This window comes from Ursus maritimus, unplaced genomic scaffold (genome assembly GCF_017311325.1).
Source record: "Ursus maritimus isolate PB19 unplaced genomic scaffold, ASM1731132v1 scaffold_1, whole genome shotgun sequence".
In the NCBI taxonomy this organism is placed as follows: domain Eukaryota; kingdom Metazoa; phylum Chordata; class Mammalia; order Carnivora; family Ursidae; genus Ursus; species Ursus maritimus.
This window is the reverse complement of record NW_024423343.1, coordinates 93,149,704-93,174,143: the sequence shown is the minus strand read 5'-3', so window position 1 is coordinate 93,174,143 and position 24,440 is coordinate 93,149,704. Positions and strand designations below refer to the sequence as shown.

General features: G+C 41.1%; 1 protein-coding gene across 1 annotated transcript in view; it reads right to left on the bottom strand.

The window, feature by feature from the left end:
* Positions 1-24,440, bottom strand: part of NCKAP5 (NCK associated protein 5) — a 759,472-nt gene that overhangs the window by 232,311 nt on the left and 502,721 nt on the right. Inside the window, exon 5 of the mRNA XM_040636836.1 lies at positions 18,355-18,442. Coding sequence (XP_040492770.1) covers positions 18,355-18,442 — 88 coding nt within the window. The remainder of the gene's footprint in view (positions 1-18,354; positions 18,443-24,440) is intronic.

Here is a 24,440-nt window from a genome sequence, read left to right as displayed (position 1 = left end):
AAACAAACAAACAAACAAACAAACAAACACAAAACACACACAAAACAAAACAAAAAACAAAAAAAGGAAAAGAAAAACAAACAAACACAAACACACACAAAACAAAAAACAAAAAAAGGAAAAGAAAAACAAAGAAGGAGGAAAAGAAAGAAAGAAAGAAAGAGAAAAAGGAAAAGAAAAAGAAAAAGGAAGGAAGGAAGGAAGGAAGGAAGGAAGGAAGGAAGAAAGAAAGAAAGAAAGAAAGAAAGAAAGAAAAGGGAGAAGAAAAGAAAAAGAAACCCACCTCAAGTACCTGTAACTGTCTAACGTGAAGATGGCAAAATGAAACCACGGGGAATGTGAAGAGACATCAAACTGTCCACCTTTGGAGAAGCTACACTGTTGTAGAGGTTGGATTAGAATTATTTCATTTTGAATATCCAACCATGCGTTAAATCCACTTACTAATTAATAGGGAAAATACAAAAAGCTATAATTTAGGACTGATCACATCAAGGCAGAGACTTGGGTGACATTAGTCTGAAACATCAAGTTCCTTCCAGAACATAAAAAGACACAATAAATAGCATCTAGCATTGGTATAACACCTCAGAGTTAAACCAAACAACCTCATAATACCATTTTACATGCTCAGAGCAATGGGGATATCGGGCAAATAGTCTGGACCCCACTTTATAGACAGGAAAACAGGCTCTGATAGGTTATTCACAGTAAGTGGGAAAGCCAGAATTTAAATGCCGTTCTGATTTCAAAAAGTCATGTTCTTTCCACAGACTCAAGTTATTTCTTTTAGACTTTCTCCTGTGCTTTTAGATTTATCCTTAATGGTAACTTTATCTGAGACGTGGCCATCTTTCTCTGAGCGTGAACCACGCTGCTGCTGACGGCATCGCTTGCAAGGCTCCCAGGCCATTCTTCCAGGGAGTGGGTGATTATATCAGAGACATCAGGTCTGGCCTCAGATGACTATCAGCAGAATCGGTTTAACAAACCGCTTCCACTTTCATAGTTAATGATGATTCAATTAGTTCAAAACATAAACACGCACTGGAATACAAGCTAAATGGAAATGTAAGGCCAGTCCTCTGGCTGACAGCCGCCCCAGTGCGCCCTGGTGGCTTTGGCTTCTGTGATTTATTTACTCATTTGTTTTCTGGTGCTGGGGAGGGTGCATGGAATATATTGTCACTTTAGATAGCAGTTCAGCAAACACCATAACAACATTCCCAGGGATTGCTAGCAGCTTTTGTTCAGTCCTAGCATACTAAATTTTAAAGGGGGAAAATAGCGTCATATAAATCACTGGATTTTAAAAGAACATCCCAATTTGTTCACAGTTCAACATTACCACTGTCAGGAAAAACATATAAAACTCTTCTTTTTCATCCCTGGATTTGACTTACAAAGTGAACTAAGCACACAGTAAAATCCCCAAGATTAAATGTGTATGATGGATAAGAGAACAAAGTGTTTTCTTTATGTCTCTAATATGAACCCACGACCATTGGCCTATCAATCCACATCTATTCCACATTATTCTTCACTCAAAACACTCCTCAACATTGCCAGCTATCTTCCATATTGAACAGCTCTGTGAAGTTACATTAATAAATTTTCAGATGATGTTTTATTGTCTGTTCCATCTATCAGCAACATTTATTTCCTTAAAAAAATGTTAAATTCTAAAGTGACTTTACATAAAGGAAAACCCCACTGTGGAATAGGACGGTGTAAAAGCTGAGCCATAATTTTCATTAAAGGTATGCTCCAGATGGCCGGACATCTAAGAAGATTAGCAACAGAAATTATATGCTCGTAGTCCCTGGATGGTTGTCTGAGTGTAACGTATGCATAGAGAAACCAACAAAAGTCAGAGTGTCCCGTAGATGAGGAATTTCGGTGGTTGATGGTTACACTTAAATACTTAGAGGTCATTAATGATCACTCATAAGTTAATGTCAACCCTGGCACTCAATCTTTCTCTTCCTTTTCTGCCTCCCCTTGTCCTGCCCATGCTTTTTTTCTTTTTTAAAGATTTATTTATTTATTTCAGACAGAGAGGGGGAGACAGAGAGAGAGAGAGAGAGCGCATACATGCACATGTGTGAGCCGGGGGAGGGGCAAAGGGAGAGGAAGAGAAAGGATCTCAAGCAGATTCCCCACAGAGTGAGGAGCCTGACGTTGGGTTCGATCCTGGGAGCCTGAGATCATGACCTGAACTGAAATCAGAGTCAGATGCTTAACCAGTTGAGGCACCCAGGCACCCCTTCCCTGTGTTTTAAAGGAATTCACACGGGACAGGGGATCCAAAGAGCCTCCACAGGGAAGCTGAGCACATGAACTGAGCAATGGCCATTCCCAAAGGAACTGACTATTCAGTCATTAACCAGTGAGTGGTAGGTGGGGCTCTATTACTGATGTCTTTATATAGGCCTGCAACAGCCACATGTCTGAGATGACTGCTCAACAGTTTAATTTAGAGTAAATTCAACCAATTTAAAACTTACTCTCTCACTATCCCTGTAAATACACATTGTCATATGACTAATATGTCCAAATTTTTGTTTCAGGAAATATAGTCAATACCATATATATTTTTTGATAATTGCTGGCAGAAACTTATGTACTTTCTGTGTTTGTTATACTCCAGTGAATTGGGAGGCGATTGCCTCTGCTACGAAAGAATTCTTTAAGTGTTTAAATGAAATAATAAGAATAGTAATAATAATAATAATAATATTAATAATAACAGCAACAAGAACAATAAATAGCTCATATGGAAAGGAGAATGTGTCATTCTAAGTTCAATAAACAGACACTGTATGCAATTTGCCAGCTCCCAATTATAATTCAAGACCGTCTGGGGCAGGAACAATGTTTTATATATTACACCCCATCACTACGCCCTGCACAACACCAAAGGCACTCGATGAATGGCCAATGTTGTCGAATATGATGATATTTCATGCAGATGGTATCACCTTGTTTTACCCCTAATGATACTGTGTGTAAAATTAATACTGATCTACTTAAATATTCTTAAGTACTTTCAACAGAAAACTATTTTGAAAAAAGTATTGTGCCATCAGAAACATTAAGCAATGGAGTGATAGAACATTTGCATAGAAGATAAAAGCACCATTAAATTGATTTCTTATCCTAGAAAATGAGATTTTGCATGCTTATCCTTTAACTGACATGCCCACCACATGCATCTCACACAAGAATACATCAATATTTAAGCCATAGAGTTATCTATCCTAAAATGTCCTGGGAATTTCTGGAGACTCAGAGACCCTAATCAAGGTACTCTATTCTTCCCACCTTCTTCCTTCCTGGGGTTATACCTAAAAGAAAAGCTCTAATGAGGTGCATTAGTTAGACTTTTGAAAGTCAGAGAGGGATTATATAGTTAATTCTCCTGGGGGCTCATGTCAGATCAGAGAGAAGCCTCACCTATTTGCACCTAAATGGAACTTAAGGATAAAGCAAGAATATCACATTTTTTCTAGCACAATTTACATAATACCTGCTCTCTCTACTCAGGCAAAACTCAGTGCATAGAGTAGGACCCAACTGAAGATTTTACTGAAGAAATGTTGCCAGAAATATTGTCCCAGTGTGCTTTTTGACATTAAAACTATTATTTTTATCCTTAACCCCTGAAAGCGGCAGGAAGCTCTCACTCGAGGTGCTTCTTTGTCGTCGAGTGGGATGTACATTCTGACAAGCCATTCAGAGCCACAGAGGGAGCGGTGAAGCAAAGGCTCTCTGGGGAAGACACCTGTAACCCTGCCAGATGATTCATCCCAGTAAGTGAGGGAAGGAAATTCAGATACATTAGCAAGAAATAAGCATGATCCTAAAAGATAATCAGCAAAGTCATTAAGTATATGTATCAGTGTGCAGCCACTCTTGCAAAATCATGTGCATTTAAAGAATAATGACCTGGGCAAGTCATGGCTCCAGAGACAAATGCTTCTCCTACACGCCTTCCACCTTACTCTGACAAATTGTCTTCTAGATTCATCTATGGTCATCTTAGTGCTAGGCAAACTTCTGTTGCCACAGGGAGGGAGAAAATAGAAAACTAGCTAAGGAACTGGTTTCCTCTTCCAGGTCTGCTACTCACGGGCACTGTGGCCTTCTTGTTAAAGCCCCTCAGTTATTTGTGACATTGTTTTTCTTATATGCAAAGTGAAATGGCTAGATATTCAAGATAACTTTCCCTCTTTGGAGCACCTAGGACTTGCTAACTATCCTGTTCATCTCTACACCATGGCTGACCTTCATGTGTCACATAAATCATCCTTTGAAACTTATGGATAGCAGGGGTGCCTGGGTGGCTCAGTCAGCAAATCAGCCCATTCTTGGTTTTGGCTCAGGTCATGGTCTCAGAGTTGTGGGTTGGAGCCCTGCATCAGGCTCCACACTCAGCGGGAGTCGGCTTGAGATTCTCTCTCTCCCTCTGCCCCTCCCCTTGCTCTCTCTCACTCAAATAAATAAATAAATCTTTTTAAAAAGGCAAGAAAATCATGGATAGTAGAGACTGGCCACCTTGTACACAGCTACATGAAAATGAACAGCTGGTAAACCTATCTTATGTTCTTGACTACCCACATATTGAGATTATCTAACGCCTTCCACAGCCCTTGTCTCCACGATACCAGATGACCACTTTATAGATTCTCCTCATCACCACAGACACTAGTCCAGAAGCATTCTGGCCATAACTCTGGCTACACAGTAAGGATGCCGCCCAGTTTTCATTGTCTGACAGCCCATGAAACTCAACTGGCTTTGTGCTCCCAGAACTATTCCAGATGCTGGTAAAAGATTGGTTCAGGCCACTCTGGAAACTCAGCTCCAGATGAAAGGCTTTGAACTCCTTGTGCTGAGAGGTGTTCCAGGAGTTCCTTGTGAGGATCAGCCCTGGGGCCTGGCTACCCACATTCTGTCTGCCAAGTTTATATTGTCTTTCCAGGGCCTTCCTTTCATCATGTCAAGGACAAAGTAACTCTCTAAAACTTGCTAACTGTTTGAATTTTACAAAAGGAACAGAGACCTCAAGTTCAGTTAACAGGCAACAAATTATTAGGATGAATTTAGAATTTTGTCTTATTTTCTTTATGTCCATGGTTCTCTCCTATTTATGGCTTTCCATTTCCAGCGGGGCCTTCAGACCCACAGGGCTTTCCTTGACACTTCTGTTTCCCCAGACATCTGTGCTAGTGTTATCCAGGGCAGGGGTCTGTAGGTTGGATGCACTCTATACTCCATCATTTTCCTGAGTGGCTCAGGGACTCAGCTGTCTCAATGCTGTCCTGTTTTCCCAAGAGTCTTGGCCTACCTTCCACCTCTCCACTGCCTCCCCAGCAATAAGCTCACTGCTGTAACTAAATGACTGGGAGTAAGGTCCCTAGGTCCCCGAGAGATTAGGTAAATCCTTAAACATTATTGCTTACATGGCTCAGTTGGGATCTGGGCCCAAGCTGTTGGTCTCTAAAGGCTTCAAGCTTACCCATAATCCCCTGCTGCCCCTCACCAGGGTACCCATAATCCTCTGCCACGTTTCACTGGAGTTCCCATAATCCCCTGCTGCCTTTCACAGAGTATCCATAATCCTCTGCTATACCTCACTGGAGTACCCATAATCATCTGCTGCCTCTCCTCACAGTATCCAAAGAAGCAAAGATACTCCCATTTTAGTATCTTTCAAGGACCAACTCTAGGCCCACGTTCTGCAGAAGGTCAACGTGCCTCCTAAACAAAAGGCACCAGGCTGGCTATTCTGGGGGAAATGCTGGTGGTAGGTTACTGAAAACAAGACACTGGCTGCAGGGAAGTTTAGCATGGTATTAGCAAGAAAAATAAACAAACAGACAAACATACATCTGAATCTAATGCCTTGTCATGTAGTGATTCTCAACCCAGGCAGTGTATTAAAATTGACCTGTGGAGATTTTAAAATTTTTGTGCCCAGCCCACATACCAGATCAATTAAATCAGAATCCCTGGGGTGGAATCAGGACATCACTAATTTTTGAAACTCTCCAGATGACTCCAAGGCACAGCCAAATGCGAGAACCACTGATGGAGAATGTAATTTATGCTACCCTGCAAGACTATGAGACTTGGAATCAAGAGGCTGAATCCACTGCAGCCTGACGCTGCATGACCCTTAGAAAGTCAAGTGTCTCTGTGAAACTCAGTTGCTTTAAAGTGAACGTGAACTTATTGTCCTTCCTATTTTGAGAGGTTTATGTGAGGATCAAAGGAGATGATGTTGTAAAAGTGTAAACTGTAAAACGCGTATTAATTGTTCTTGTGGCAATTTTCACTACTCTCCCTCCAATGGTGATGTCCAAATATTTAGGTAAAAGTAGGTAATAAAAATTCATGGAGAAGAAAAAATGCAATAATAGTAGGGTTAGACAAGAATATAGTGACCCAAGAGACAGATCTTACAAGTTATTTTATAAATGAAATAAAATGTTATAAGAGAGTATTTGCAAAGGAATTGTTTTCAGATCATCACTTATAATTACAGCAAAAGCTTGCTAATTCAGACTAAAGTATAAGCTTGGCATTAGTGGGAAGAAATGGATTTATTATGCTAATTTATTAACTTAGTGTAGAAACAAAGTTTATTGGGAGAGTGGCAAACCAACCAAACAGAAAATGCTTGAAAAAACATATTTTGATCTGTTTACAAGACAATGCAATCATTGGGAGAAGATGAATGACCATCTATTTTTTGCTCTTCATGTAAACAGATAAGGGAAACATATAGCCATTGTAAGACCCCAATTCAATGTGCTTGCTCTAAAAGCTCCTTTCAACCTCTCAGTTTGCCACTTGGTGTACTTCACAGAGAATGTGCAGTAAATGGAGCTGGGATAGCAGGCCAGGCCTTCAGTAGTTCATTATGATAGTACCAGCCTGAGGTCTGGGTCCTGAGAGTATGAAGGCAAGAGGACCAAGAGGAACAGTGCTTTCTCTCCCCTTTGGATGCAATGACACATGGCAAACCAGAGAAATGATGGTTGTAATTTGTAAGTTGCATTTGTTGGTTTTCTCTTCACTTCTGTATCCCTAAGCTACTTCCAATACCCCTCTTTCCTGGCACCCCTGGTCATGAAGAAGTCTCACCCAGACTTAACCCAGAGGATTAGAAACTCCTAAATTTCTTTAGAAAAAGGATTTTCCTGTCTCCTTCTACCCCAAACCCCATGTCCTAAATTCTAGTGTTCTGAGATAAGCTGATAGAGCAAAGCCCACAGATTTAACCCATTCATACTAACATGTGAATGATCTTCCCTTGGGCATTTTATCTTCTGGATTCTTTATTTCTTACATGGAATGGTGCTTTCATGGATGGAATTTCAGAGAACTGTATCTAAGGGAAAAAAATGTTGGTAGATAGGGTCTGGGGATGACAGATGGTGCAGGGGGAGAAGATACTACCACAATGGCCAGTCCTGTCTGGGAACCTGACCTGGGTTCAGTGCTCTTGAAATCCATATTTTTCAGAGTTTTATCGTTTTCTCCAATTCTGAACCTTTAGGCTCTCAACAGCTTCCATGGTGCTAGCCAATAAGGTAGACTAGAGTGGGGCAGGGTTAGAGGGGAATCTGCCTGTGTGAAGAGAAAGATGAGTAGACACATAGGGCTAGCTGTGTTGTAACAATACTCGCTACTGTCTGTGGAATACCTAACATGTGCTGTGCACGTTACCATTCACTATCTCCAATTGTTAGATGAAATCATGTCTGGGGAGGCACTTTAAAAATAGCAGCCTTTCTAGTTAGCCTTGTTATGCCCATTATGGAGAAGAGAAAAGGGAGACTCAAGTTGATTAAGTTGCCCAATGACAAAACTGAGTGAGAAAAACAAGATCTACTCCCGGGTCTATCTCACCCTGAAACTTCTTCTTTACTTTAATTCCCCTTCACACATTCTCCAACCACAATCCTTTTTAAAAATGCATTATTTATTTATTTATTTATTTATTTATTTATTTGAGAGAGAGAGAGAGAGAGAGAGAACGTGCATGCAAGCGGTAGGGAGGAAGAGGGAGAGAGAGAATCTCAAGCAGACTCTGCTGAGCATGGAACCCGACACGGGGCTCGATCTCACGATCCTGAGATCATGACCTGAGCAGAAACCAAGAGGTGGGCTCTCAACTGGCTGAACCACCCAGGTGCCTCTAACCACAATTCTTTATTTGCATAGTCCCTAGAAAGTAAGTGGCTGCTGAGGGTTCAAAGCATCCTTTTTCATGATCTACAACTTTCCTTTCCTCAGACTGTTTCTCCCCATTATTAATCTGAATGAGCTCTTACATAGGAAAAAGAAGAAACGCAAAACACTGTTCGCATCTGTATTAGAATGAGTGGCTGACAGACTGACACGGGATGGAGGGGACAATGCATGTTCAATGAACTTCTCCACTATCTCCATCCTTTCAGAGCCTGAGGACTGACAAAGCCTGGTGCATGGGGGCTAAATCCTCCACCTTTGGGCACCGGCACAGCTGGTGCGGGCCTTCAGCATCCGCAGATTCAACAACCTCCCCTTCCAGGCAAGAGCAGCGTGTGAGTGGGAGAGAAAGCGATCGTTGACTTTTCGTTGACCTTCTACATTCCCTTCCACCTGTAAGTCAAACTTCCTTATGAACCGTCTTCCTCCTCTCCTCCTCACAGAGTTGGGCTGGCTAGCAAAAGCTTCCAGGATCATGGAGTTGACTCACTCCCAAACCTAGTGACATTAGAATTACTTGGGGACATTTTTAAACATACCAAGGCCCAGGCTCTTCTGCTGGAAGAGACGTTCCAGGTCGAGACCCAGGCAAGCTGAGAGCTAGAACACAGCCCAACCCTTTGTCTTTCAGTTGAGTCCTGGGAAAGTCACGCTGGCAGATGGCCAGTTTTTCCAAGGCCAGAAAATGCGCCTTGGGGACAAGCTCCTGAGCCTGCCAGAGCTGTGGTTCTACCCCCCAGATCTGCTGGATCCGACCAATTAATGCCTAAATTCTGCAACAACCTCGACGCAAATGGCAGACAGCTCTCCTCTCACCCCATAGACGGTGATTCCTCTTCCTCGCCATGCAGTGCTTGGTGTGCAGTCAAAATCAATAAGGACAACAGAGCTGAAAGGTTACCGTAGACGAGCTCTCTGTAATGAAGGTGTACTTTTTTCCCAGCAGGTGCCTTCCACTTCTTTCTTAACTCTTTCCTAATTCCAAAATTGTCCATTTCCCCCCACAGACTATTTTATCTCCATTTTACAAAGCATTGATAAGCCAAGTCCAAAAACAAAGAGAATTATAGTTTTGTTGCTTCACGTGAGTTACAAAAATAGGATCAAACTCAAGAATGGTATTGCCATGATTGTGCTCTGTTCAAATTCATTTGTTTCCTAAGAAGAAGAAATAAGAGATGTGCCTGGTTAATGAGCTGAGCTACCCAAAGTATTTGCACGAGCCACACACTTACTAAAGGGCAACGTCTTTTGGTTTCTACCCACAGAACCTCCTGACCTAAGACATTTACTGGGTATTCCAAAGTAAAGTCTGGCCCTCCGTGAGATGAGCTGAGGAACGCGGCTCTCAGGTTCATTGCCAATAACCAGCTCACCTGTAGGGAGAGAAGGTGCTTCTCCAGGGCACCAACTTATTCAAAGGTTACATTTGTTGTAACGGAGAGACCGTATTCTGCTTCGACTTGGTGAGAGTTCCGTTCAGGGTCAAAACATCTAACAGGGAAAATATTCATGTCTGAGCACAGAATTTAGACAGAAATCGAGAACGAGAGAGTCAGAGCCCCTTAAACCAGGGAATTTAAATTCCCAAGAAGAACGGAGGTAGCTATTTAAACTCTTAGTGATATTATTTAAAACTACTTCTCTGTTCCTTTCAAAGTATTTAATATGACTTTGGCATTTCAGAGGTGAATGCTTTCCTCAGTCAGATGCCCCCGTATGAGATTGTTTTGAAAACTTCTGGAATCCGGGAAAGTCTTCTGTAGAGCGCAAAATCATAAGTTCGTCTCAGAGAATAGTTTCAAAGAGAAAAGGGATATTTTATGAAAGACAATGTTTTTGGCTGTCCCGAACCTCATCACAGGCCTTGGTTTTGACAAATCCTACCTGCTTTATCTAAACTTACTATGTGAATGGAAGATGTTGCTTGAAACAAAATAAAAACACAAGGAGGAAGAAAACCGTTTCCTCGAGGATCAGTTTGAGCCATTTAAGACTTAACGTACAATAAAAATACGCCCTCTATTACCATTACTCACTTCAGCAGCTATTCAAAGTTCACAGCAATTCAAAGAAAAGGCCAAATTTCTTAAAGCAGAATCAAAGGCACTTGAGATTTCCTGAGATTACAGGCCACAGATATACATAAAAGAGCTCAATAAAAATATTTCAGGTCCCATTGTGTATTATAATTTTATAAATACCCATGCAAAGGCTTAGCCACTCTATCAGCAGACACTCAATAGAATTTTAAATCATTTTTTTTTTCCAACCAGTATGCACCCATGGAATGTACTCACTTTTGATCTGTTTTTGCATCTGTTTACCACATTTTATTTAGGTTAAAAAAGAACAACAAAACAACCCCACTTTTCTGAATAACTTGGATGAGTTACAGACAAGCTCTCTAAAGAGTTCTAAAGAATTCAGTTCTCTTGGCTAATTAACTGCCAGGGCACTTATGAGACAAGTATTGTGCGTGAGAGAATCAGCATAGATGTGTCTGCATGCACTGGACTGAGAACAGGACTTTGAACCTCAAATCCCTTTTCTTCTTTGCAAAGCAAGAGAACAGGGATGGTGGAATGGATGGATGGATATTAAAGCATCTCACAGGTTCCCGATGTGCTTGCGGACCAGAGGAGTCAAAATGACTCCTCAAACTTGGAAATGACAAAACAATGGAGATGGTCCTAAGGAGGGGCCCAGATAGCTCAATCTGTGATGATTCCCTCGGGTCATTCTGCTAACTCAGCCAGAAAATAGAGCCAGGAATCGTGTAGCTTCCAAAAATCACAGAGATTTCAATTTTGCCTTGTGTTTACATATACTCATGAAAAAATGGTTTTATGTTAAAAGTTTGAAAAGTTCACACTTCAAATATGCTATCGAAAAGAGCTTTCTTAGGTAACTTTTGTAATTGATTCTTTAATTTTTCAAACTTACCTTCTATTTTTAGTGCACTGAAATTTTTGAATTTGCTTAAGTCATTACAGGGAAAAAGAGGTGAAGTTTAAAGGCAAAAATTTCCTGCCCCTGATAAGAATGAGAATTTGTGAAATAAGTAACATCTCTACCGGGCAGCCCTTGAGCTTCGGTGAAGAAGGTCCCAGCCTATGTCAGGTGCTTTCCATGTGCATAAAAAGATATGGGTATATTCGTGATGACTGACAGATTTTAGGATAACTAGAAAGGGTCCCTTTCCCCAAGCATCACCTGCTTCATCACATCTGAGAATACTTTGAAGGAACTACTTAAGGAAAAATTCATTTTTGATTTTCAATTAAATCACTTCAAATGGAAATGATTTGGGTAACATACTGTATTGCTTTAAATACAGGCTACAGCATCAATGACTGAACATAAGCCTCCATTGGAAATAATGGAGCTGGGCTCAGAAATCACACAGTTCAAGGCTCTCCATGGAGGTGGGCAGAGCAAAGGGTTAAGGAGAGGTAGCCTCGGACACTAGTGTAATGTGCTCTCTGCTGGGACAATGACTCAGGCACCTCTCTGTGTCATCTCTACACTTCATTGTTATGGCGATCTGCCCACTCTGCTTTAAAGGGTAGGAAGGACTAACATAATATAATAAAAAATATTATTTAAAAAAAAGGAAAAAAAATAAAGGGTAGGAAGGAGCTCAGACAACCTAAGGAGGGTAATGTGTAACTTTGGGCAAGCTTTTTAACCTCCCTGTGCCTCAGTTTCATCTTCTGTAAAATAAGGAAAGTTATAGCACCTATTTCAAAGGGTTCTTGTGAAAATTCAGTGAGTTCACACTTGTTAAATGATTAGAATATGACCAGTACATAATAGGTGCTCAGCAAGTGGTAGCCAGTCGTGGGTCACCAGACCACACAGGATAGCAAGGAAGTGTCAACATCCCAGAGTTCTAAGAACAGGAAGAACACCTAGAAATCCTCTCTCTGTTCTGAGGGTTGTCTTTAACACATTTTTATTTAGTCCCTGTATAAAAAAAAATAAGCCACTATTTACAGACTAAAAAACTACCCAGAAAAACCTAAACTGGAATCTTCTTTTGAAACATTAGACCGTCCGTCCACACTGGGGCGTACTTCTGGGTGAGCCCGCTTCCCTTAGACCAGACAGAGGCTCTTCAGTTTGCCACAGTCCCCACTGCTCCCTCATAATGTTTGGCATGAAACCACATGTGGGTTGGTATTGTGTAGTTTTCAAAGGCGAGGCTTTTGTTTATTGATAAAACAAACCAACCCCCCAAAACTTTCTCTGCATTTATTTCCTTTCAACAGTGGAAAAAGAGCGTGCAAACCCTTAGAGAACTCTTGATTTTTCTCATACCTGGCCACTTTGGCCATTTACACGGTTTGGCCACTACAGGGATTGCATATGCAATCTCATGTCCAGTCCAACAAATATGAAAAATGAGGACCCCAGAGAGGTTAGGTGACCATCTGAGGTCACAAGCCATGTTAGTGACAAAAGCCATAGCCACTCATAGGTCTTTTCCCCTCATCGGTGTTTCCGCTTTTGCACCCACTGTTTTCTTTCTAAATGAATCAGCTAATGTGGGTTCAATCCGTGTCCCGTATGACAAAGCAGAGACGAGAGGAAGCGCTTCAGCTGAGCAAGGAAGCACCAGGCCACTACAGATACAAGATGTCTGTAAATGGGGTGACCCACTGGGAGTGGCAGGATTCTCCTCTCTTAGGATGCCTGTCTGAAATATTCTTTTGAAGATTTTATTTTTAAGTCATCTCTCCACCCAACATGGGGCTTGAACTCACAGCCCCAAGATCAAGAGTCACACGCTCTACAGACGGAGCCAGCCAGGCGCCCTCACCCCCTTTTCTTTTTCCTTTTTTTGTCTTAAATATTCTGACGGCCAATGTGGAGGGAATGACACTCCTCTTGAGCAATGGCACCATTTCATCTATGCTTAATCACTGCTTTTCATGTCTGATCGTAATGTTTTTTTCTAATGTGTTTCCTAACTTACTTAACTAGATGACGTCATTCCCTGGTGACAAGAATATATAAGATGACACCTAAGAACCCTCTCCCCCCAATACCTGGCAAGAATGAGCAGGAAAAAGAAACAAAGCAGAAGAGAAGGTGCAGATGTTCCTACTTGTTCAGGTTGTTTCACAGACAGTCTTTGAGGTCTCTTGTTCCCCGCAGTGAAATGACACTGTCCTAGGTCCCAGGTGTAGCCCCTTCCTTACATATACATAGTGATGCTATTTCTCTTATGCATGGGCCTTTCCCACAGGAGAAATGACAGGCATGAACATGACATGGCATTAATTTAGCTCCGTTTACTTTCACTCATTTTTCATTTCTGTTTTTCGAGACAGGGACTCCGTGAGCCGGGGAGTTTATTCCCCAGCCCACCATCAAAGTGTCCCGCAGATAACTGCTCAATTTCCTTCCGTGTATCTCATTGAGGAAAGTCTATGATTTATCTCCAGTTTCACCACTGAGCTTTTGCCAGAATTGGAACAGCCTTCTTTTGAGACTCACCCTTAGAAATGAGGATGATAATGTCTGCTTTAGAGACTGCTGATATGAACAAATGAGATCCATTTTGTGCATTTTGTAAACTGTAAAGCACCAGGCATATGTGTCTTAATGGTCAGATGTTGTATTAAAATACTAGGGATAGAAGATGTTCTGAGAAAGGCTATAGGACTCAGGAAGAAGCTCATGACTCCTGGTCCATATCGAGAGACAACAGAGACTTAAAAAAAAAAAAAAAAGCAGAATGGATTATTAAATGTAAGCCCTGGTCCAGGAAGAACAGCGTGGTAGGTTTGGTGGCATCTTCCTTTGTGTTCCCAGAACCCATCCACGCAAACTGCTCTTTTGGCCCCTATCACATTAGCACATATTTGATTATTTGCCTTCCCTCACTACTCCTCAGCATCTTATAAATTGAGCTTTCCAGGAAAAGGCCTCTGTAAGCCAGGCATCTTTGCACCCCCAGCACTTAGCTTGGTGTCTGCTAGGAAGTGTTGGGCTAATGCTACTTGAGTGTGACAGACAGATAACGCCTGCCCTGCCCCCCACCCCCGCCAGAGATATCCACATCCCAACCCCTAAAGCCTGCGAATACGGTACCTGACACAGCAAGAGGGACTTTGCAGATATGATTAAACGAAGGATCTTGAGATGGGAAGATTATCCTGGATGGGCCCCCTGGAATCACAGATCTTTGTAAGAGGGAGTGGGGGGAGGAGGGTCAAACTCAGAAGAGGGAAATACGACGATGCAACCAGAGTCTGGAGTGACATAGTTTGAAGATGGGAGTTAAAAACCACAAGGCAAGGACTGCTAGAATCTGGAAAAACTGAGGAAACAATTCTGTCCTAGAGCCCGAGGAAAGAATGTTGCCCTGCCAGCACCATGAGTACAGACTTTTGACCTCCAGATTTAAAAGAGCATAAATTCGTGTGGTTTTAAGCCACTGAATTTGTTATAGCAGCAATAGGAAATGAAAGCACTTTGGTAAAAAGTAAATGAATAACTATCATTTCAATGAATGAGGAAATGAATGAATAAAGACAGCTCTAGATAGAAAGGGGAAAGACCCAGGTTCAGGTTCCAACAGCCAGCTGGGTAAGCTGGGCCCCGACATTTATTCGGAGGGCATGGAGTCAGATCCATTAGGGTGCAAGGGCCTTGGAGGCTACTTCAGGCTGTGCATTTGGGGCAAGTGCTCTCCCTCTCTGAGCCTATGTCTTTGTCTGTAAAATGGCAACAGTGACATTACTGTGGTGGGGGCTACAATCTAGTCACGTTCAGTGGGACTCTGAGTGAGGCAAATGGGAAACTGTGGTCACATAAAAACGTGACTCATGTTTTTTCATGCGCAAACCTTGAAATCACAAAAATTCTCCAAATTAAAAAGGAGTCAAGGATTGCACCGTCGTAAAGCTGGTAAACTGTGAACCACTGGCTGCCTCATGGTGGGTCTGCTTCAGCTGCTGAACAGAAAAGCCACTGTCCTTTGAGAGAATCCATGCTGAATTATGCAAGCTAGACACAATATAAATAACAAATTATGAGAGGTCTTCAGGAACACACCCCTAGAACAAAATATGACCAGCCTTTAATGCATGCAAAGCAATTAGCAGGGGCCTGGAACACAGGAAGCTATTACTCTGCTATTATTATATTAACTCAGTGATAAAAGCCTCAGGATAAACACTTCCATGATGGAAAATGAAACAAGCTCTAGCTTCCCCATGGGCCTAAGCTTTTCCTGGGCCTCCGGCTCCTGTCAGAGAAATCTCACAGTTGGAAAATCTGAGTCAGGTGTGCTAATAACACCCCACATGACGAAGCAATAAATTTTCCAGCTTTTACCTGAAACACAGAATCTGGCTTCAGGGAGGTGTTAACTATGTGCTCCCCCAGCATCACCACACGCATCTTGCACACCCTCTTTTGCTCCTGCCGGCCGTATTTAGACTAGGATTTGTGAGATGGCAGGGACCTTCCTGGGACTCAGTGCCCCCCAGCAACACTCCTCTTTCTCTTCTCTTCATTCTTGCTCCTTGAACCCCCAGAGAACAAGGTTGTGCCTGTTACATACTAGAAGCTCTCAAGAAATATCTGTTGAATGTATAAGTGATTTTATGGATCTTACAAGCCATGTCTCTCTCCCATTTTCTGGACAATGAGCCACAGGCCAATTAGAGCGATGACTGAAAAATCCCTTCCATGTAGCATTAATTCAAGTTAATAACTGTCTCCTCCCCAGAGAGGAGAGCTAATTTCTCAAATCCAATAGACTGGGTTATAGAGAGGAAATCGTTTTAAAACACATTTTTAAAACTGTATCTGTTTTTCTAGGGAGCTTACAACTTCACAAAATGAAATCTGATGGTACGGGTCAACACCGCGGGTTTGGCTAGTAAGTGGTGGGGAGATTAGAAAGGAGAGATCAAAAGAAAACAAGAACCTGAATGAAACAGAACCATCTTGAGGAGATGGGGAAAGGCCCAAGAGCAACACTGAGTGATTTAGCTCTAACTGAAGCCTGGGGTTACCTGTGAGGGGGAGTGAACGACTTCAGTCTCTGAGTCACAGGACTCCCGGAGGCTGCATAGAACCACTTAATGCAGAACCAAGTCCCGTGTTTGACCTGTACCTCCTTTTTCTACCGAAGCACACATGATGCCTAGGAAAGATCCAGAGCTAGGAGGACTTAAATCCTTATCCTGACTTTAGGCCACTACACATGGGGAAAAGCTGAGCATGCCTTCCTCGTGTAAAGACCACCCCTCAAGAAGAATCTAAACCCTCCCCCTAGAAATGGATGTCAGTGATTTTTTTCCTACTGTCCTGTGGGACTAATTGTAATTCCTTTCCTGGTAAGAAGTCAATGCCTTGCACTGTTTTCCCTGGAGATGGAGAACAGTTGTCCCCATTGTCATAAAGTAGCCTGTATGCTTCAAGAGTCAACTACTTTGAGCATAAACTTATTAAGGTTAACTCTGCCTACATTTTTTAACTTCATACAATACTGTGACTTTGGGGGAGCCCTGGGTGGCTCAGTTAATTAAGCATCCAACTCTTGATTTTGGCTCAGCTAAGGACCTCAGGGTTATGGGACTGAACCCGCGTTGGGGCTCCATACTCATCGCAGAATATGTTTGAGATTCTCTCTCCCCCTTTCCCTCTGCCTCTCCTCTCTCTCTCAAATAAATAAATCTTTAAAAAAAATACTGTGACTTTTATTATCAGATTTCTCCCAACCTTCATAACAAGTTGGGTTGTAGACTGCTGAATCCATAAATTCAGGGAAAATCATGTGACATGATCTGTACCAGTGGGGTTTCTATGCGTGCCTCCCCAGACACACTAGCTTTTCAGCCAGCAAAAATCTAGGGCTGCCCAGTGATTACCAAAATGTCTGCCCATTTCCTTGCCTTCTTTAGCTTTGAAGCTCCCCCTGCAGAGTTGTGCAATGGATATCAGTTCTCCATTGTGATTTGAAGTCTTCTATTTCAATAACAGTCTTCAATGTATCTATGTCGAGTGCCTGTGCTCCTTCTGCTGTATTTCCTTTCCCCATCCTGCCAGAGCCTTCCTGTCTGTGTGGCCAACTTTGGTCATGCTCAGATTGGATGCCCTGCTTGCCACCTTGGCTGCTTTGCTAGTATTAAAGAGCCATGGAATGAGGACTATCAGAAGACAAAGACTGGTTATTTCATTTACCACTTACTGTCCTTGGACCTCTTTAGACTTCACATTGCTCAAGGTTCAAGGTCACACCCATGAGCACAGCATGCAAACATGACCTCATCCAGCTCTTCCATGTACTCTCAGTCTCACCATTGAGATTTTTATCTCACCAGGCCATTATTTACTTACCTTGAGCTTCTTACTCTCTATGAGTCTGCCATGCAAATTCAGACACTGTATCTTCCTCTAGGCACGTCCTTCCTCCTGTACCCTATCACGCAGGCCCCCAAGTGTCATAGCTTTGAATATACCAAGTGTTATATATATTTTTTAAAGATTTTATTTATTTATTTGACAGAGAGAGACAGCCAGCAAGAGAGGGAACACAAGCAGGGGGAGTGGGAGAGGAAGAAGCAGGCTCATAGCGGAGGAGTCTGATGTGGGGCTCGATCCCAGAACGCCGGGATCACGCCCTGAGCCGAAGGCAGACACTTAACGACTGTGCCCCCCCAGGCGCCCCCCAAGTGTTATATTTCTTGGAGATATGACACTTAACTTCCTAGACAGGTTGAGTCCCTCTCCTCTGTGTTCCCAGATAATGCTGTAGATACCTCTCCTATTGTCCTGACCACAGAGTACTATGATACTTTTATAGGTTTCTCTGTTTCATTGTAAACTTACTTTTTGCACCATCCTATGACCAAATCTACAATTTGTTTCACAGTCAGACTTCAAGCAATGAAAGAGATAAGTAAACGTGTACGTGATTCTTTAAGCAGAGGTGACTGTATGGCTCCTAGGACCGGGGTCGGGGCCATACTTGTCTTATTTATCTCTGGGTTAGGGAGGACAGAGCCAGAGAAATACAAGAAAAACAAGCCAACTGGTGCCCAGCCAAGAGTAAGAAACATGGCATACCTGATAGACCATTATATTAACAGCTTCTTCTTTTTTCTGCTCTGGAGGCCCTTGACTCTGCAGTAGATTTCGTACTGTTTCTTCCATCCTGAGAAACAAGCAAATACAAAATACATAAGGAATTTCTTTAAAGAAGAATTTGATTAACATGGGTCTATTCTAGTTAGGAGAACTATTTCTTTAGTATATTTTCTAAGCTGATACCTGGAAATCTATTTTCTCTTCTCTCCCCTTCATCCCCTATATTAGGAATCTGTCACGAAGTCCCTTAAAATCATTCTTCAAAATGTCTCTGAGTTCTCTCTCTTTGTCTTTACCATTCAGGTCCCTATGCTTGGCCTCCTGCATCTGTACTCACGCAAACATCTCCCAATATCCCTCTTCACTTTCAATCACTCCCTTTTAATTTGACACAATGTCACCACATTAATCTTCCTGAAATACCACTTTGATTTTTTTAAATCAATTTTCAAAGTTGACGAATATTACATGAATGCATTTTCACTGTGAACACACTGTTATGTCTTCCCAGGGTGGAAAGATCCTGTGCCAGCACACAGGATCTACTTTATCCTTTCAGTTACTTTCTGGTATTTCATGATGTGAATACACCATAAATTATTTAACTCTTCCTCTACTTATGGAACTTAAATTACTTCAAAATTTTTACTTTTAAACAATAAACATCTTTACACATATTGCCTAGTGCACATTAATTAGTATTTCTATGGGTTATATTGTATATTATAATATATTTCTATGGGTTATAATGTAATGTATATTGTATATTATATTGTATATTATATTGTATATTATAATCCTATTTTGTCTTTTATATCTATTTCCAATGCCCATTCCCCAATGCCCAAATGAGTAAAACAAACACACTCATTTCCCTTTCCGCCATTGTCTCATGTTGTTACTACTTCTTGAATGCCAAACTCTTGCATCATTTCATTTCCAACCATCTATCAAAATCTACTTCAAGTTTCAGTACCTAAGAGACATCTTCATTGCCCCCCACCATTTCTTTGAATTTTTATAACCTTATGATTTACATCATTCCTTCTATCATTTAAAAATTTGCTACTTTAATGCTCAAATATCTCATATATGTATGTTCTGTCTTCTGAAGTAAAATTTGGTAAAGGACCATGTCATAGATTTCTTATGTGTCTCCCTCAGTTACAGATAAAGTAGGTATTCAGTAGATGCCATTATATGAATCCTTTGTTCATTCATTTAAAAAAAGTATTAAGTAGTTACTCTGTGCCAGGCATTGACCGTGCATATTCTGTGTTTGAATGACCTTATCCTTGGGGCCCATCCATGAGGATACATGGACCAGACACTTAGAGCAGACACCTGAATTAAATGCACTGAACACAGTGAATACTCTTTGGCCCTTAACCTGAGTTGGCTGTTTCTTCTAGTCCCATTCTGAAGCATGTATTTTACTAGTTTAAAAGACTAGTTAAAAGATCAGCTTCTTTCTCTTACTGAGAGCTTCTGGCATTGCAAATTAAGGTCTCCAGCAGGCCAATGAATTCCATGAAGTGGCAAGACCATTACAGTAACCAAAGGAGTATAGTTCAAAATGCCAACATTTCTAATACGATAAAACTATTTAGCAGCAGAGTAAGGAAATTGCAGACCACCTGGGCCAGTCCAAATCTGGACTGTAACTGGGGAAATTCTGCGTCCACAGGGGATGGCACCAAGACCCACTCAGGGTTTCAGAAGACAGGAGACACTATTATGAGTACTCAGAGAATGCTTTGTCACACATTAATGTGAGCTACCTTCTTTGTGCATTCAGCCAGGAGAGCAAAATCTGTTCCCGGTATTTTCACAAGTCTTGTGTTATTAATGACAACAACAAAATTAAATAGTACTTTCAACTTGTCGAAGAACTCTCATCTATTAATCATTATAATGTACTTGTAAAAGATCAGTACATCTATGTAGTGGATAAGAAAGCAGAGACACAGAAAGGTTAAAGGCTTCCTCACAGGATCCTAGTTAGTTGGGTAGGTTGGACTAAACCATTTTTCCTGACTGTAAGAGAGCAACCTCTTTCCATTAGGCCTTATTTACATCCAGGAAGTGATTTCATTTTATTTTACTTATTTTTTATTTTTCAAAGGTTTATTTATTTAGTATATATAGAGAGAGCACAAGTGGGAGGGGCGGGGGGGGGGAGGGAGAAAATCTAAGCAGACTCTGCACTGAGCAAAGAGCCCGATGCAGGGCTTGATTGAATGACCCTAGATCATGACCCCAGCCAAAACCAAGAGTCAGATGCTTAACCAACTGTGCCACCCAGGCACCCGCAGGAAATGATTTTAAATGAAGAAGAGTCTTAATTCCTAATGACAAGTTACCTTGGTGAACATCTATGGGACAGCTGAGGCCAAAAAGGCAAAAACACCATTTCTGACCTGGGGAGAGCTTAAATACAAACTAAATTTGTATTTTAAAAAACAGGTGTGAAGAAGGCACAGATTCTGAAATAGTAAGTGATCAGAGCCAATCTCTAATATTCGATTTCACTATATGAAAAAACCAAGACAATCTCTTCAGTGGTAGCAGATTTTCCATGCTGTTTGCCAAATCAGTCACCAACAAGAAAGGTACTGATAATGGTGATGAGTTGCCCAAGATCAGGCAGTTTGTGCAGGACAGATCAGGGACTGGCCTCTGGTTTTCTAAATATTCATTAGCACGGAAGCTGCAGGTCTTTCTTCTTTTAATCCACTTTTGATTAACTTATAAACATTTGGCTTAAATGTGTCCCAAATGTTAGACTCAGTTAAAATAAAATCTTGTCTTCTTTTTCATAAGTTAAAATATAATTCTGTCAGTGCATATCTTGCTGAATTATCTCCTCTGTATAATTAAAAGTTCTATGCACAAGTTGTTAGATCAAAAAGAAAAAAAAATCTCTTCACCTTCCCCCATTCTTCTTGGCTTTACATTTAAAAAGGAAAAAGTTAAAAAAGAGGTGGGCAGGAAGTTGTTAGATTCTCAAGCAGCCAAGACCCACAGTAATACTATGAACATTTTTTCTGGCACTACTTCATGATTAATTAAAACCAATTACATTTCTAAGCTACAGCTTGGAACAGAGTTGCAAGGACCCACCCCAACCTTCGGTAAAAAATTAAGTTGTCTCATCTTTTCATAACTTTTATGAATCTGGTCATAGAGAAAATATTTTGAATCTATTGAAAAGATACTATTATTTATTCCCTGATGACATCTTCTTTTTTAAATTCTCATTTAACAAACATCTCTATTTATTTTCCTGAAGACCAAAGACTGTGAAGCATTATCCATTGTCGTTTGATCCCCAATGACATTTTACTTCATTTTATTATTTTGATAGCTGATGTGTGAGGGTTTGTATTACCAGTCTTCACATAGAACAGCTCTACAATCTCTTTTCCAAACGTGGCTAACAGTAAGCCAATTCCTTTTTCCAGGCCAGGTCTAGGCAGAGATTTTCTTTTTTCTTTTTCTTTTATTTTCTCTCTTTAATTTTTTTTTTAGCTGCTGATAATTTAATACCACCCTTAATCAATGTCTTCCAGTATTTATTTATGTATGTATGTATGTATGTATGTATGTATGTATGTATGGTCTGATCTGTGACTAAGTCCCTTCTTCCCCTAAATACTTGTCAAGTGGCTGTCAACTAAAAATAAATAGGCCAAAATTTTGCTTGCAGAGATGTAACAAGTTCTAAAGTATATTAAGTGAACTATTTTTAAAAAGTTAAGTCCTACACAAGTCAGAGAAAAGAAACTAAATTCATATGTCAACACTGTATTTCAGAGAGCACAGGTATAAATGTAAGAGTTTTTGCCTAATGACATGCTAGAAACTGATCAGAATGCTAGACTGAAGTGTTCTTTTGTGACTCCTATGATCAGATACTCAGTTTAGCATAACTTCATTTTTGACAGAAATAGAACAAAGTAAATGCAAAACAAGAAGCCACTCTCCCCAACTCAAACTGATAACTGATGGGGCTCTTCCAGCTGAAAGCTGAACTGAGTCCTATTTCAAGAAATATTCTAATGGGTGCTAGCTGATTAGTCACATAATACATTAACAATGAAATTACTCAATATCCCCTCATTGACTTTTCTGCGAGAGGTTGCAAGATCATAACCCATTCATTTCTGCCTTATTAATGATCTCTGAGTTTCTTGAGGTCCGTGGCTCTGCCTTGTTTATTTTATCTCTAGCAACTGAGCATAGCTACTGTTACTGGGTAGGTGGTCCATAAATTCTTTTTGAGTGAATGAGTGAATCTAATAGTTTCTTCCCTCATCCATGCCCTGGCTCCTTTTCATTTCCCCACAGACCTATATGCAAGTCTGAGTGGCCAGAGAGAGTAGTGACAAATGAGAGGCGCCAGCAAGACTGGAGGGTAAGTCTTAAGCTGTGACACTTGGGGCTAAAATGCCGGGCTCCTGGTCATTAGCAAAACAAACCAACCATCTCCCAGAAATAACTCCTTGCTCTTTTTGTCACCCTGAATATGCAGTCCACAGTCAGTGCGCTTCATCTGCAGCTAATTAGCTTAGAGGCCTGAAACAGTCCCTAATGAGACCAGGGTTCTAGATTCAGTCCCTAGCCTGGATACCCTTCAACACCATCGGACAACCTCTGTGCAGACAGTCCACTGCTCTGCTGCTGGGGCAGAAAGCACAGAATTATCTTAATGAAAAACATGTTTTGCAGGACCTCCCATATCATTTGCTTTCAATTTCTTTCTCCCATTCTACTCCCATTGCTTTGCTCAACAACCCATCCTACCTCCCCATTTTAATTGCAGTGCAAAGCTTTCTTCAAGCTTCGGAGTGGAGAGAAAAACCTACTAATTTTCAATTCTAACAGGAAACTGTTCATGTGGAAACTCTGCTGGTTTAGTATAGGGTTCCGCCCAACTGAACCATCTCGTTTCCTCAGAAAATGAGAGTTTCCTCACTTACAAACTAGCACATCTAAGCATGTAAGCGGGGACAATCCCCAGGTCGGCTGTGACTTTGATGTTCTTAACCTGATCTTTGCTTATCCCCGCTGCAATTGTTAGGAACAGTAAATCTACACTGAAGATAACTGAAAACTGCCCTGAAACCGAGGCTCACTCTGGATAAATGTCGGAGTGCCGGAATCTCTTCTTTCTTTCCTAGATGATATATTTTTTTAATTCAGCACAAATTTTGCAAGAATAATACTGTTGCCCAGAAACCATAGTGCTCTAACTCACTCATGGGGCTGCAACACCATTCATAAACAGATTGAAAGGTACTAGTCCAATCTGAATTACTGCATCATATTCACTTCAGGGCCATGTGTATGTGAGCAGAAAGCACCATAAATTTTCCCATAGGCAGGCCGGTGCTGATCCTGCACTGGAAGCTCACTGCATGGGGAGAGGCAGATATGGAGAAGGCAGGGAAGCAGAGATATGCATTCGGGGAAGTCCCATTCTCCACGTGGAGTTGAAGGGAATCACCTTAATGTCAACAGGCAAATCGCAAGTGTTTTTGCTTGACGGTGGTAGAACATGGATTTGGATTTACAGATTCACGTGACTACAGAGTTCACACATATCCAGAAAGAAAAAGAGAAAGAGGGAGAATCCTATCTGTGCGAGTGAGTGCCAGAAAGAAGTGTAGCTCAGTAGTTTCTACTGTCCTGGTTAACACTTTGAAGGCAGGATTTACATTATATCCCAAGAATCCCTAAGAGGTCTACAAAACCGGTTACTTCTCTTAATGGAGTAGACGCTTTAATTAATGTAATAACTGCTAATTATGATGATGATCATGTTTTATTACTACAAAATAGTTAACAATTCATAAAACCACCCAAGTCCAGTCCCATGAGTTCACCTACTTAACTTCTAAATCTATCCTTGTAATATGTCCTAATAGAATTCTTTGAAATAATGAGTTTTCAGAAATAAACCCAGATTTAGTTCTTTTTAAAAATTTTCTTAAGTAGTCCAAAGCATGAATGTTCTTGAGCCTGATACAGCTCAGAAAAGACTTTGAATTGCCAGGATAAGT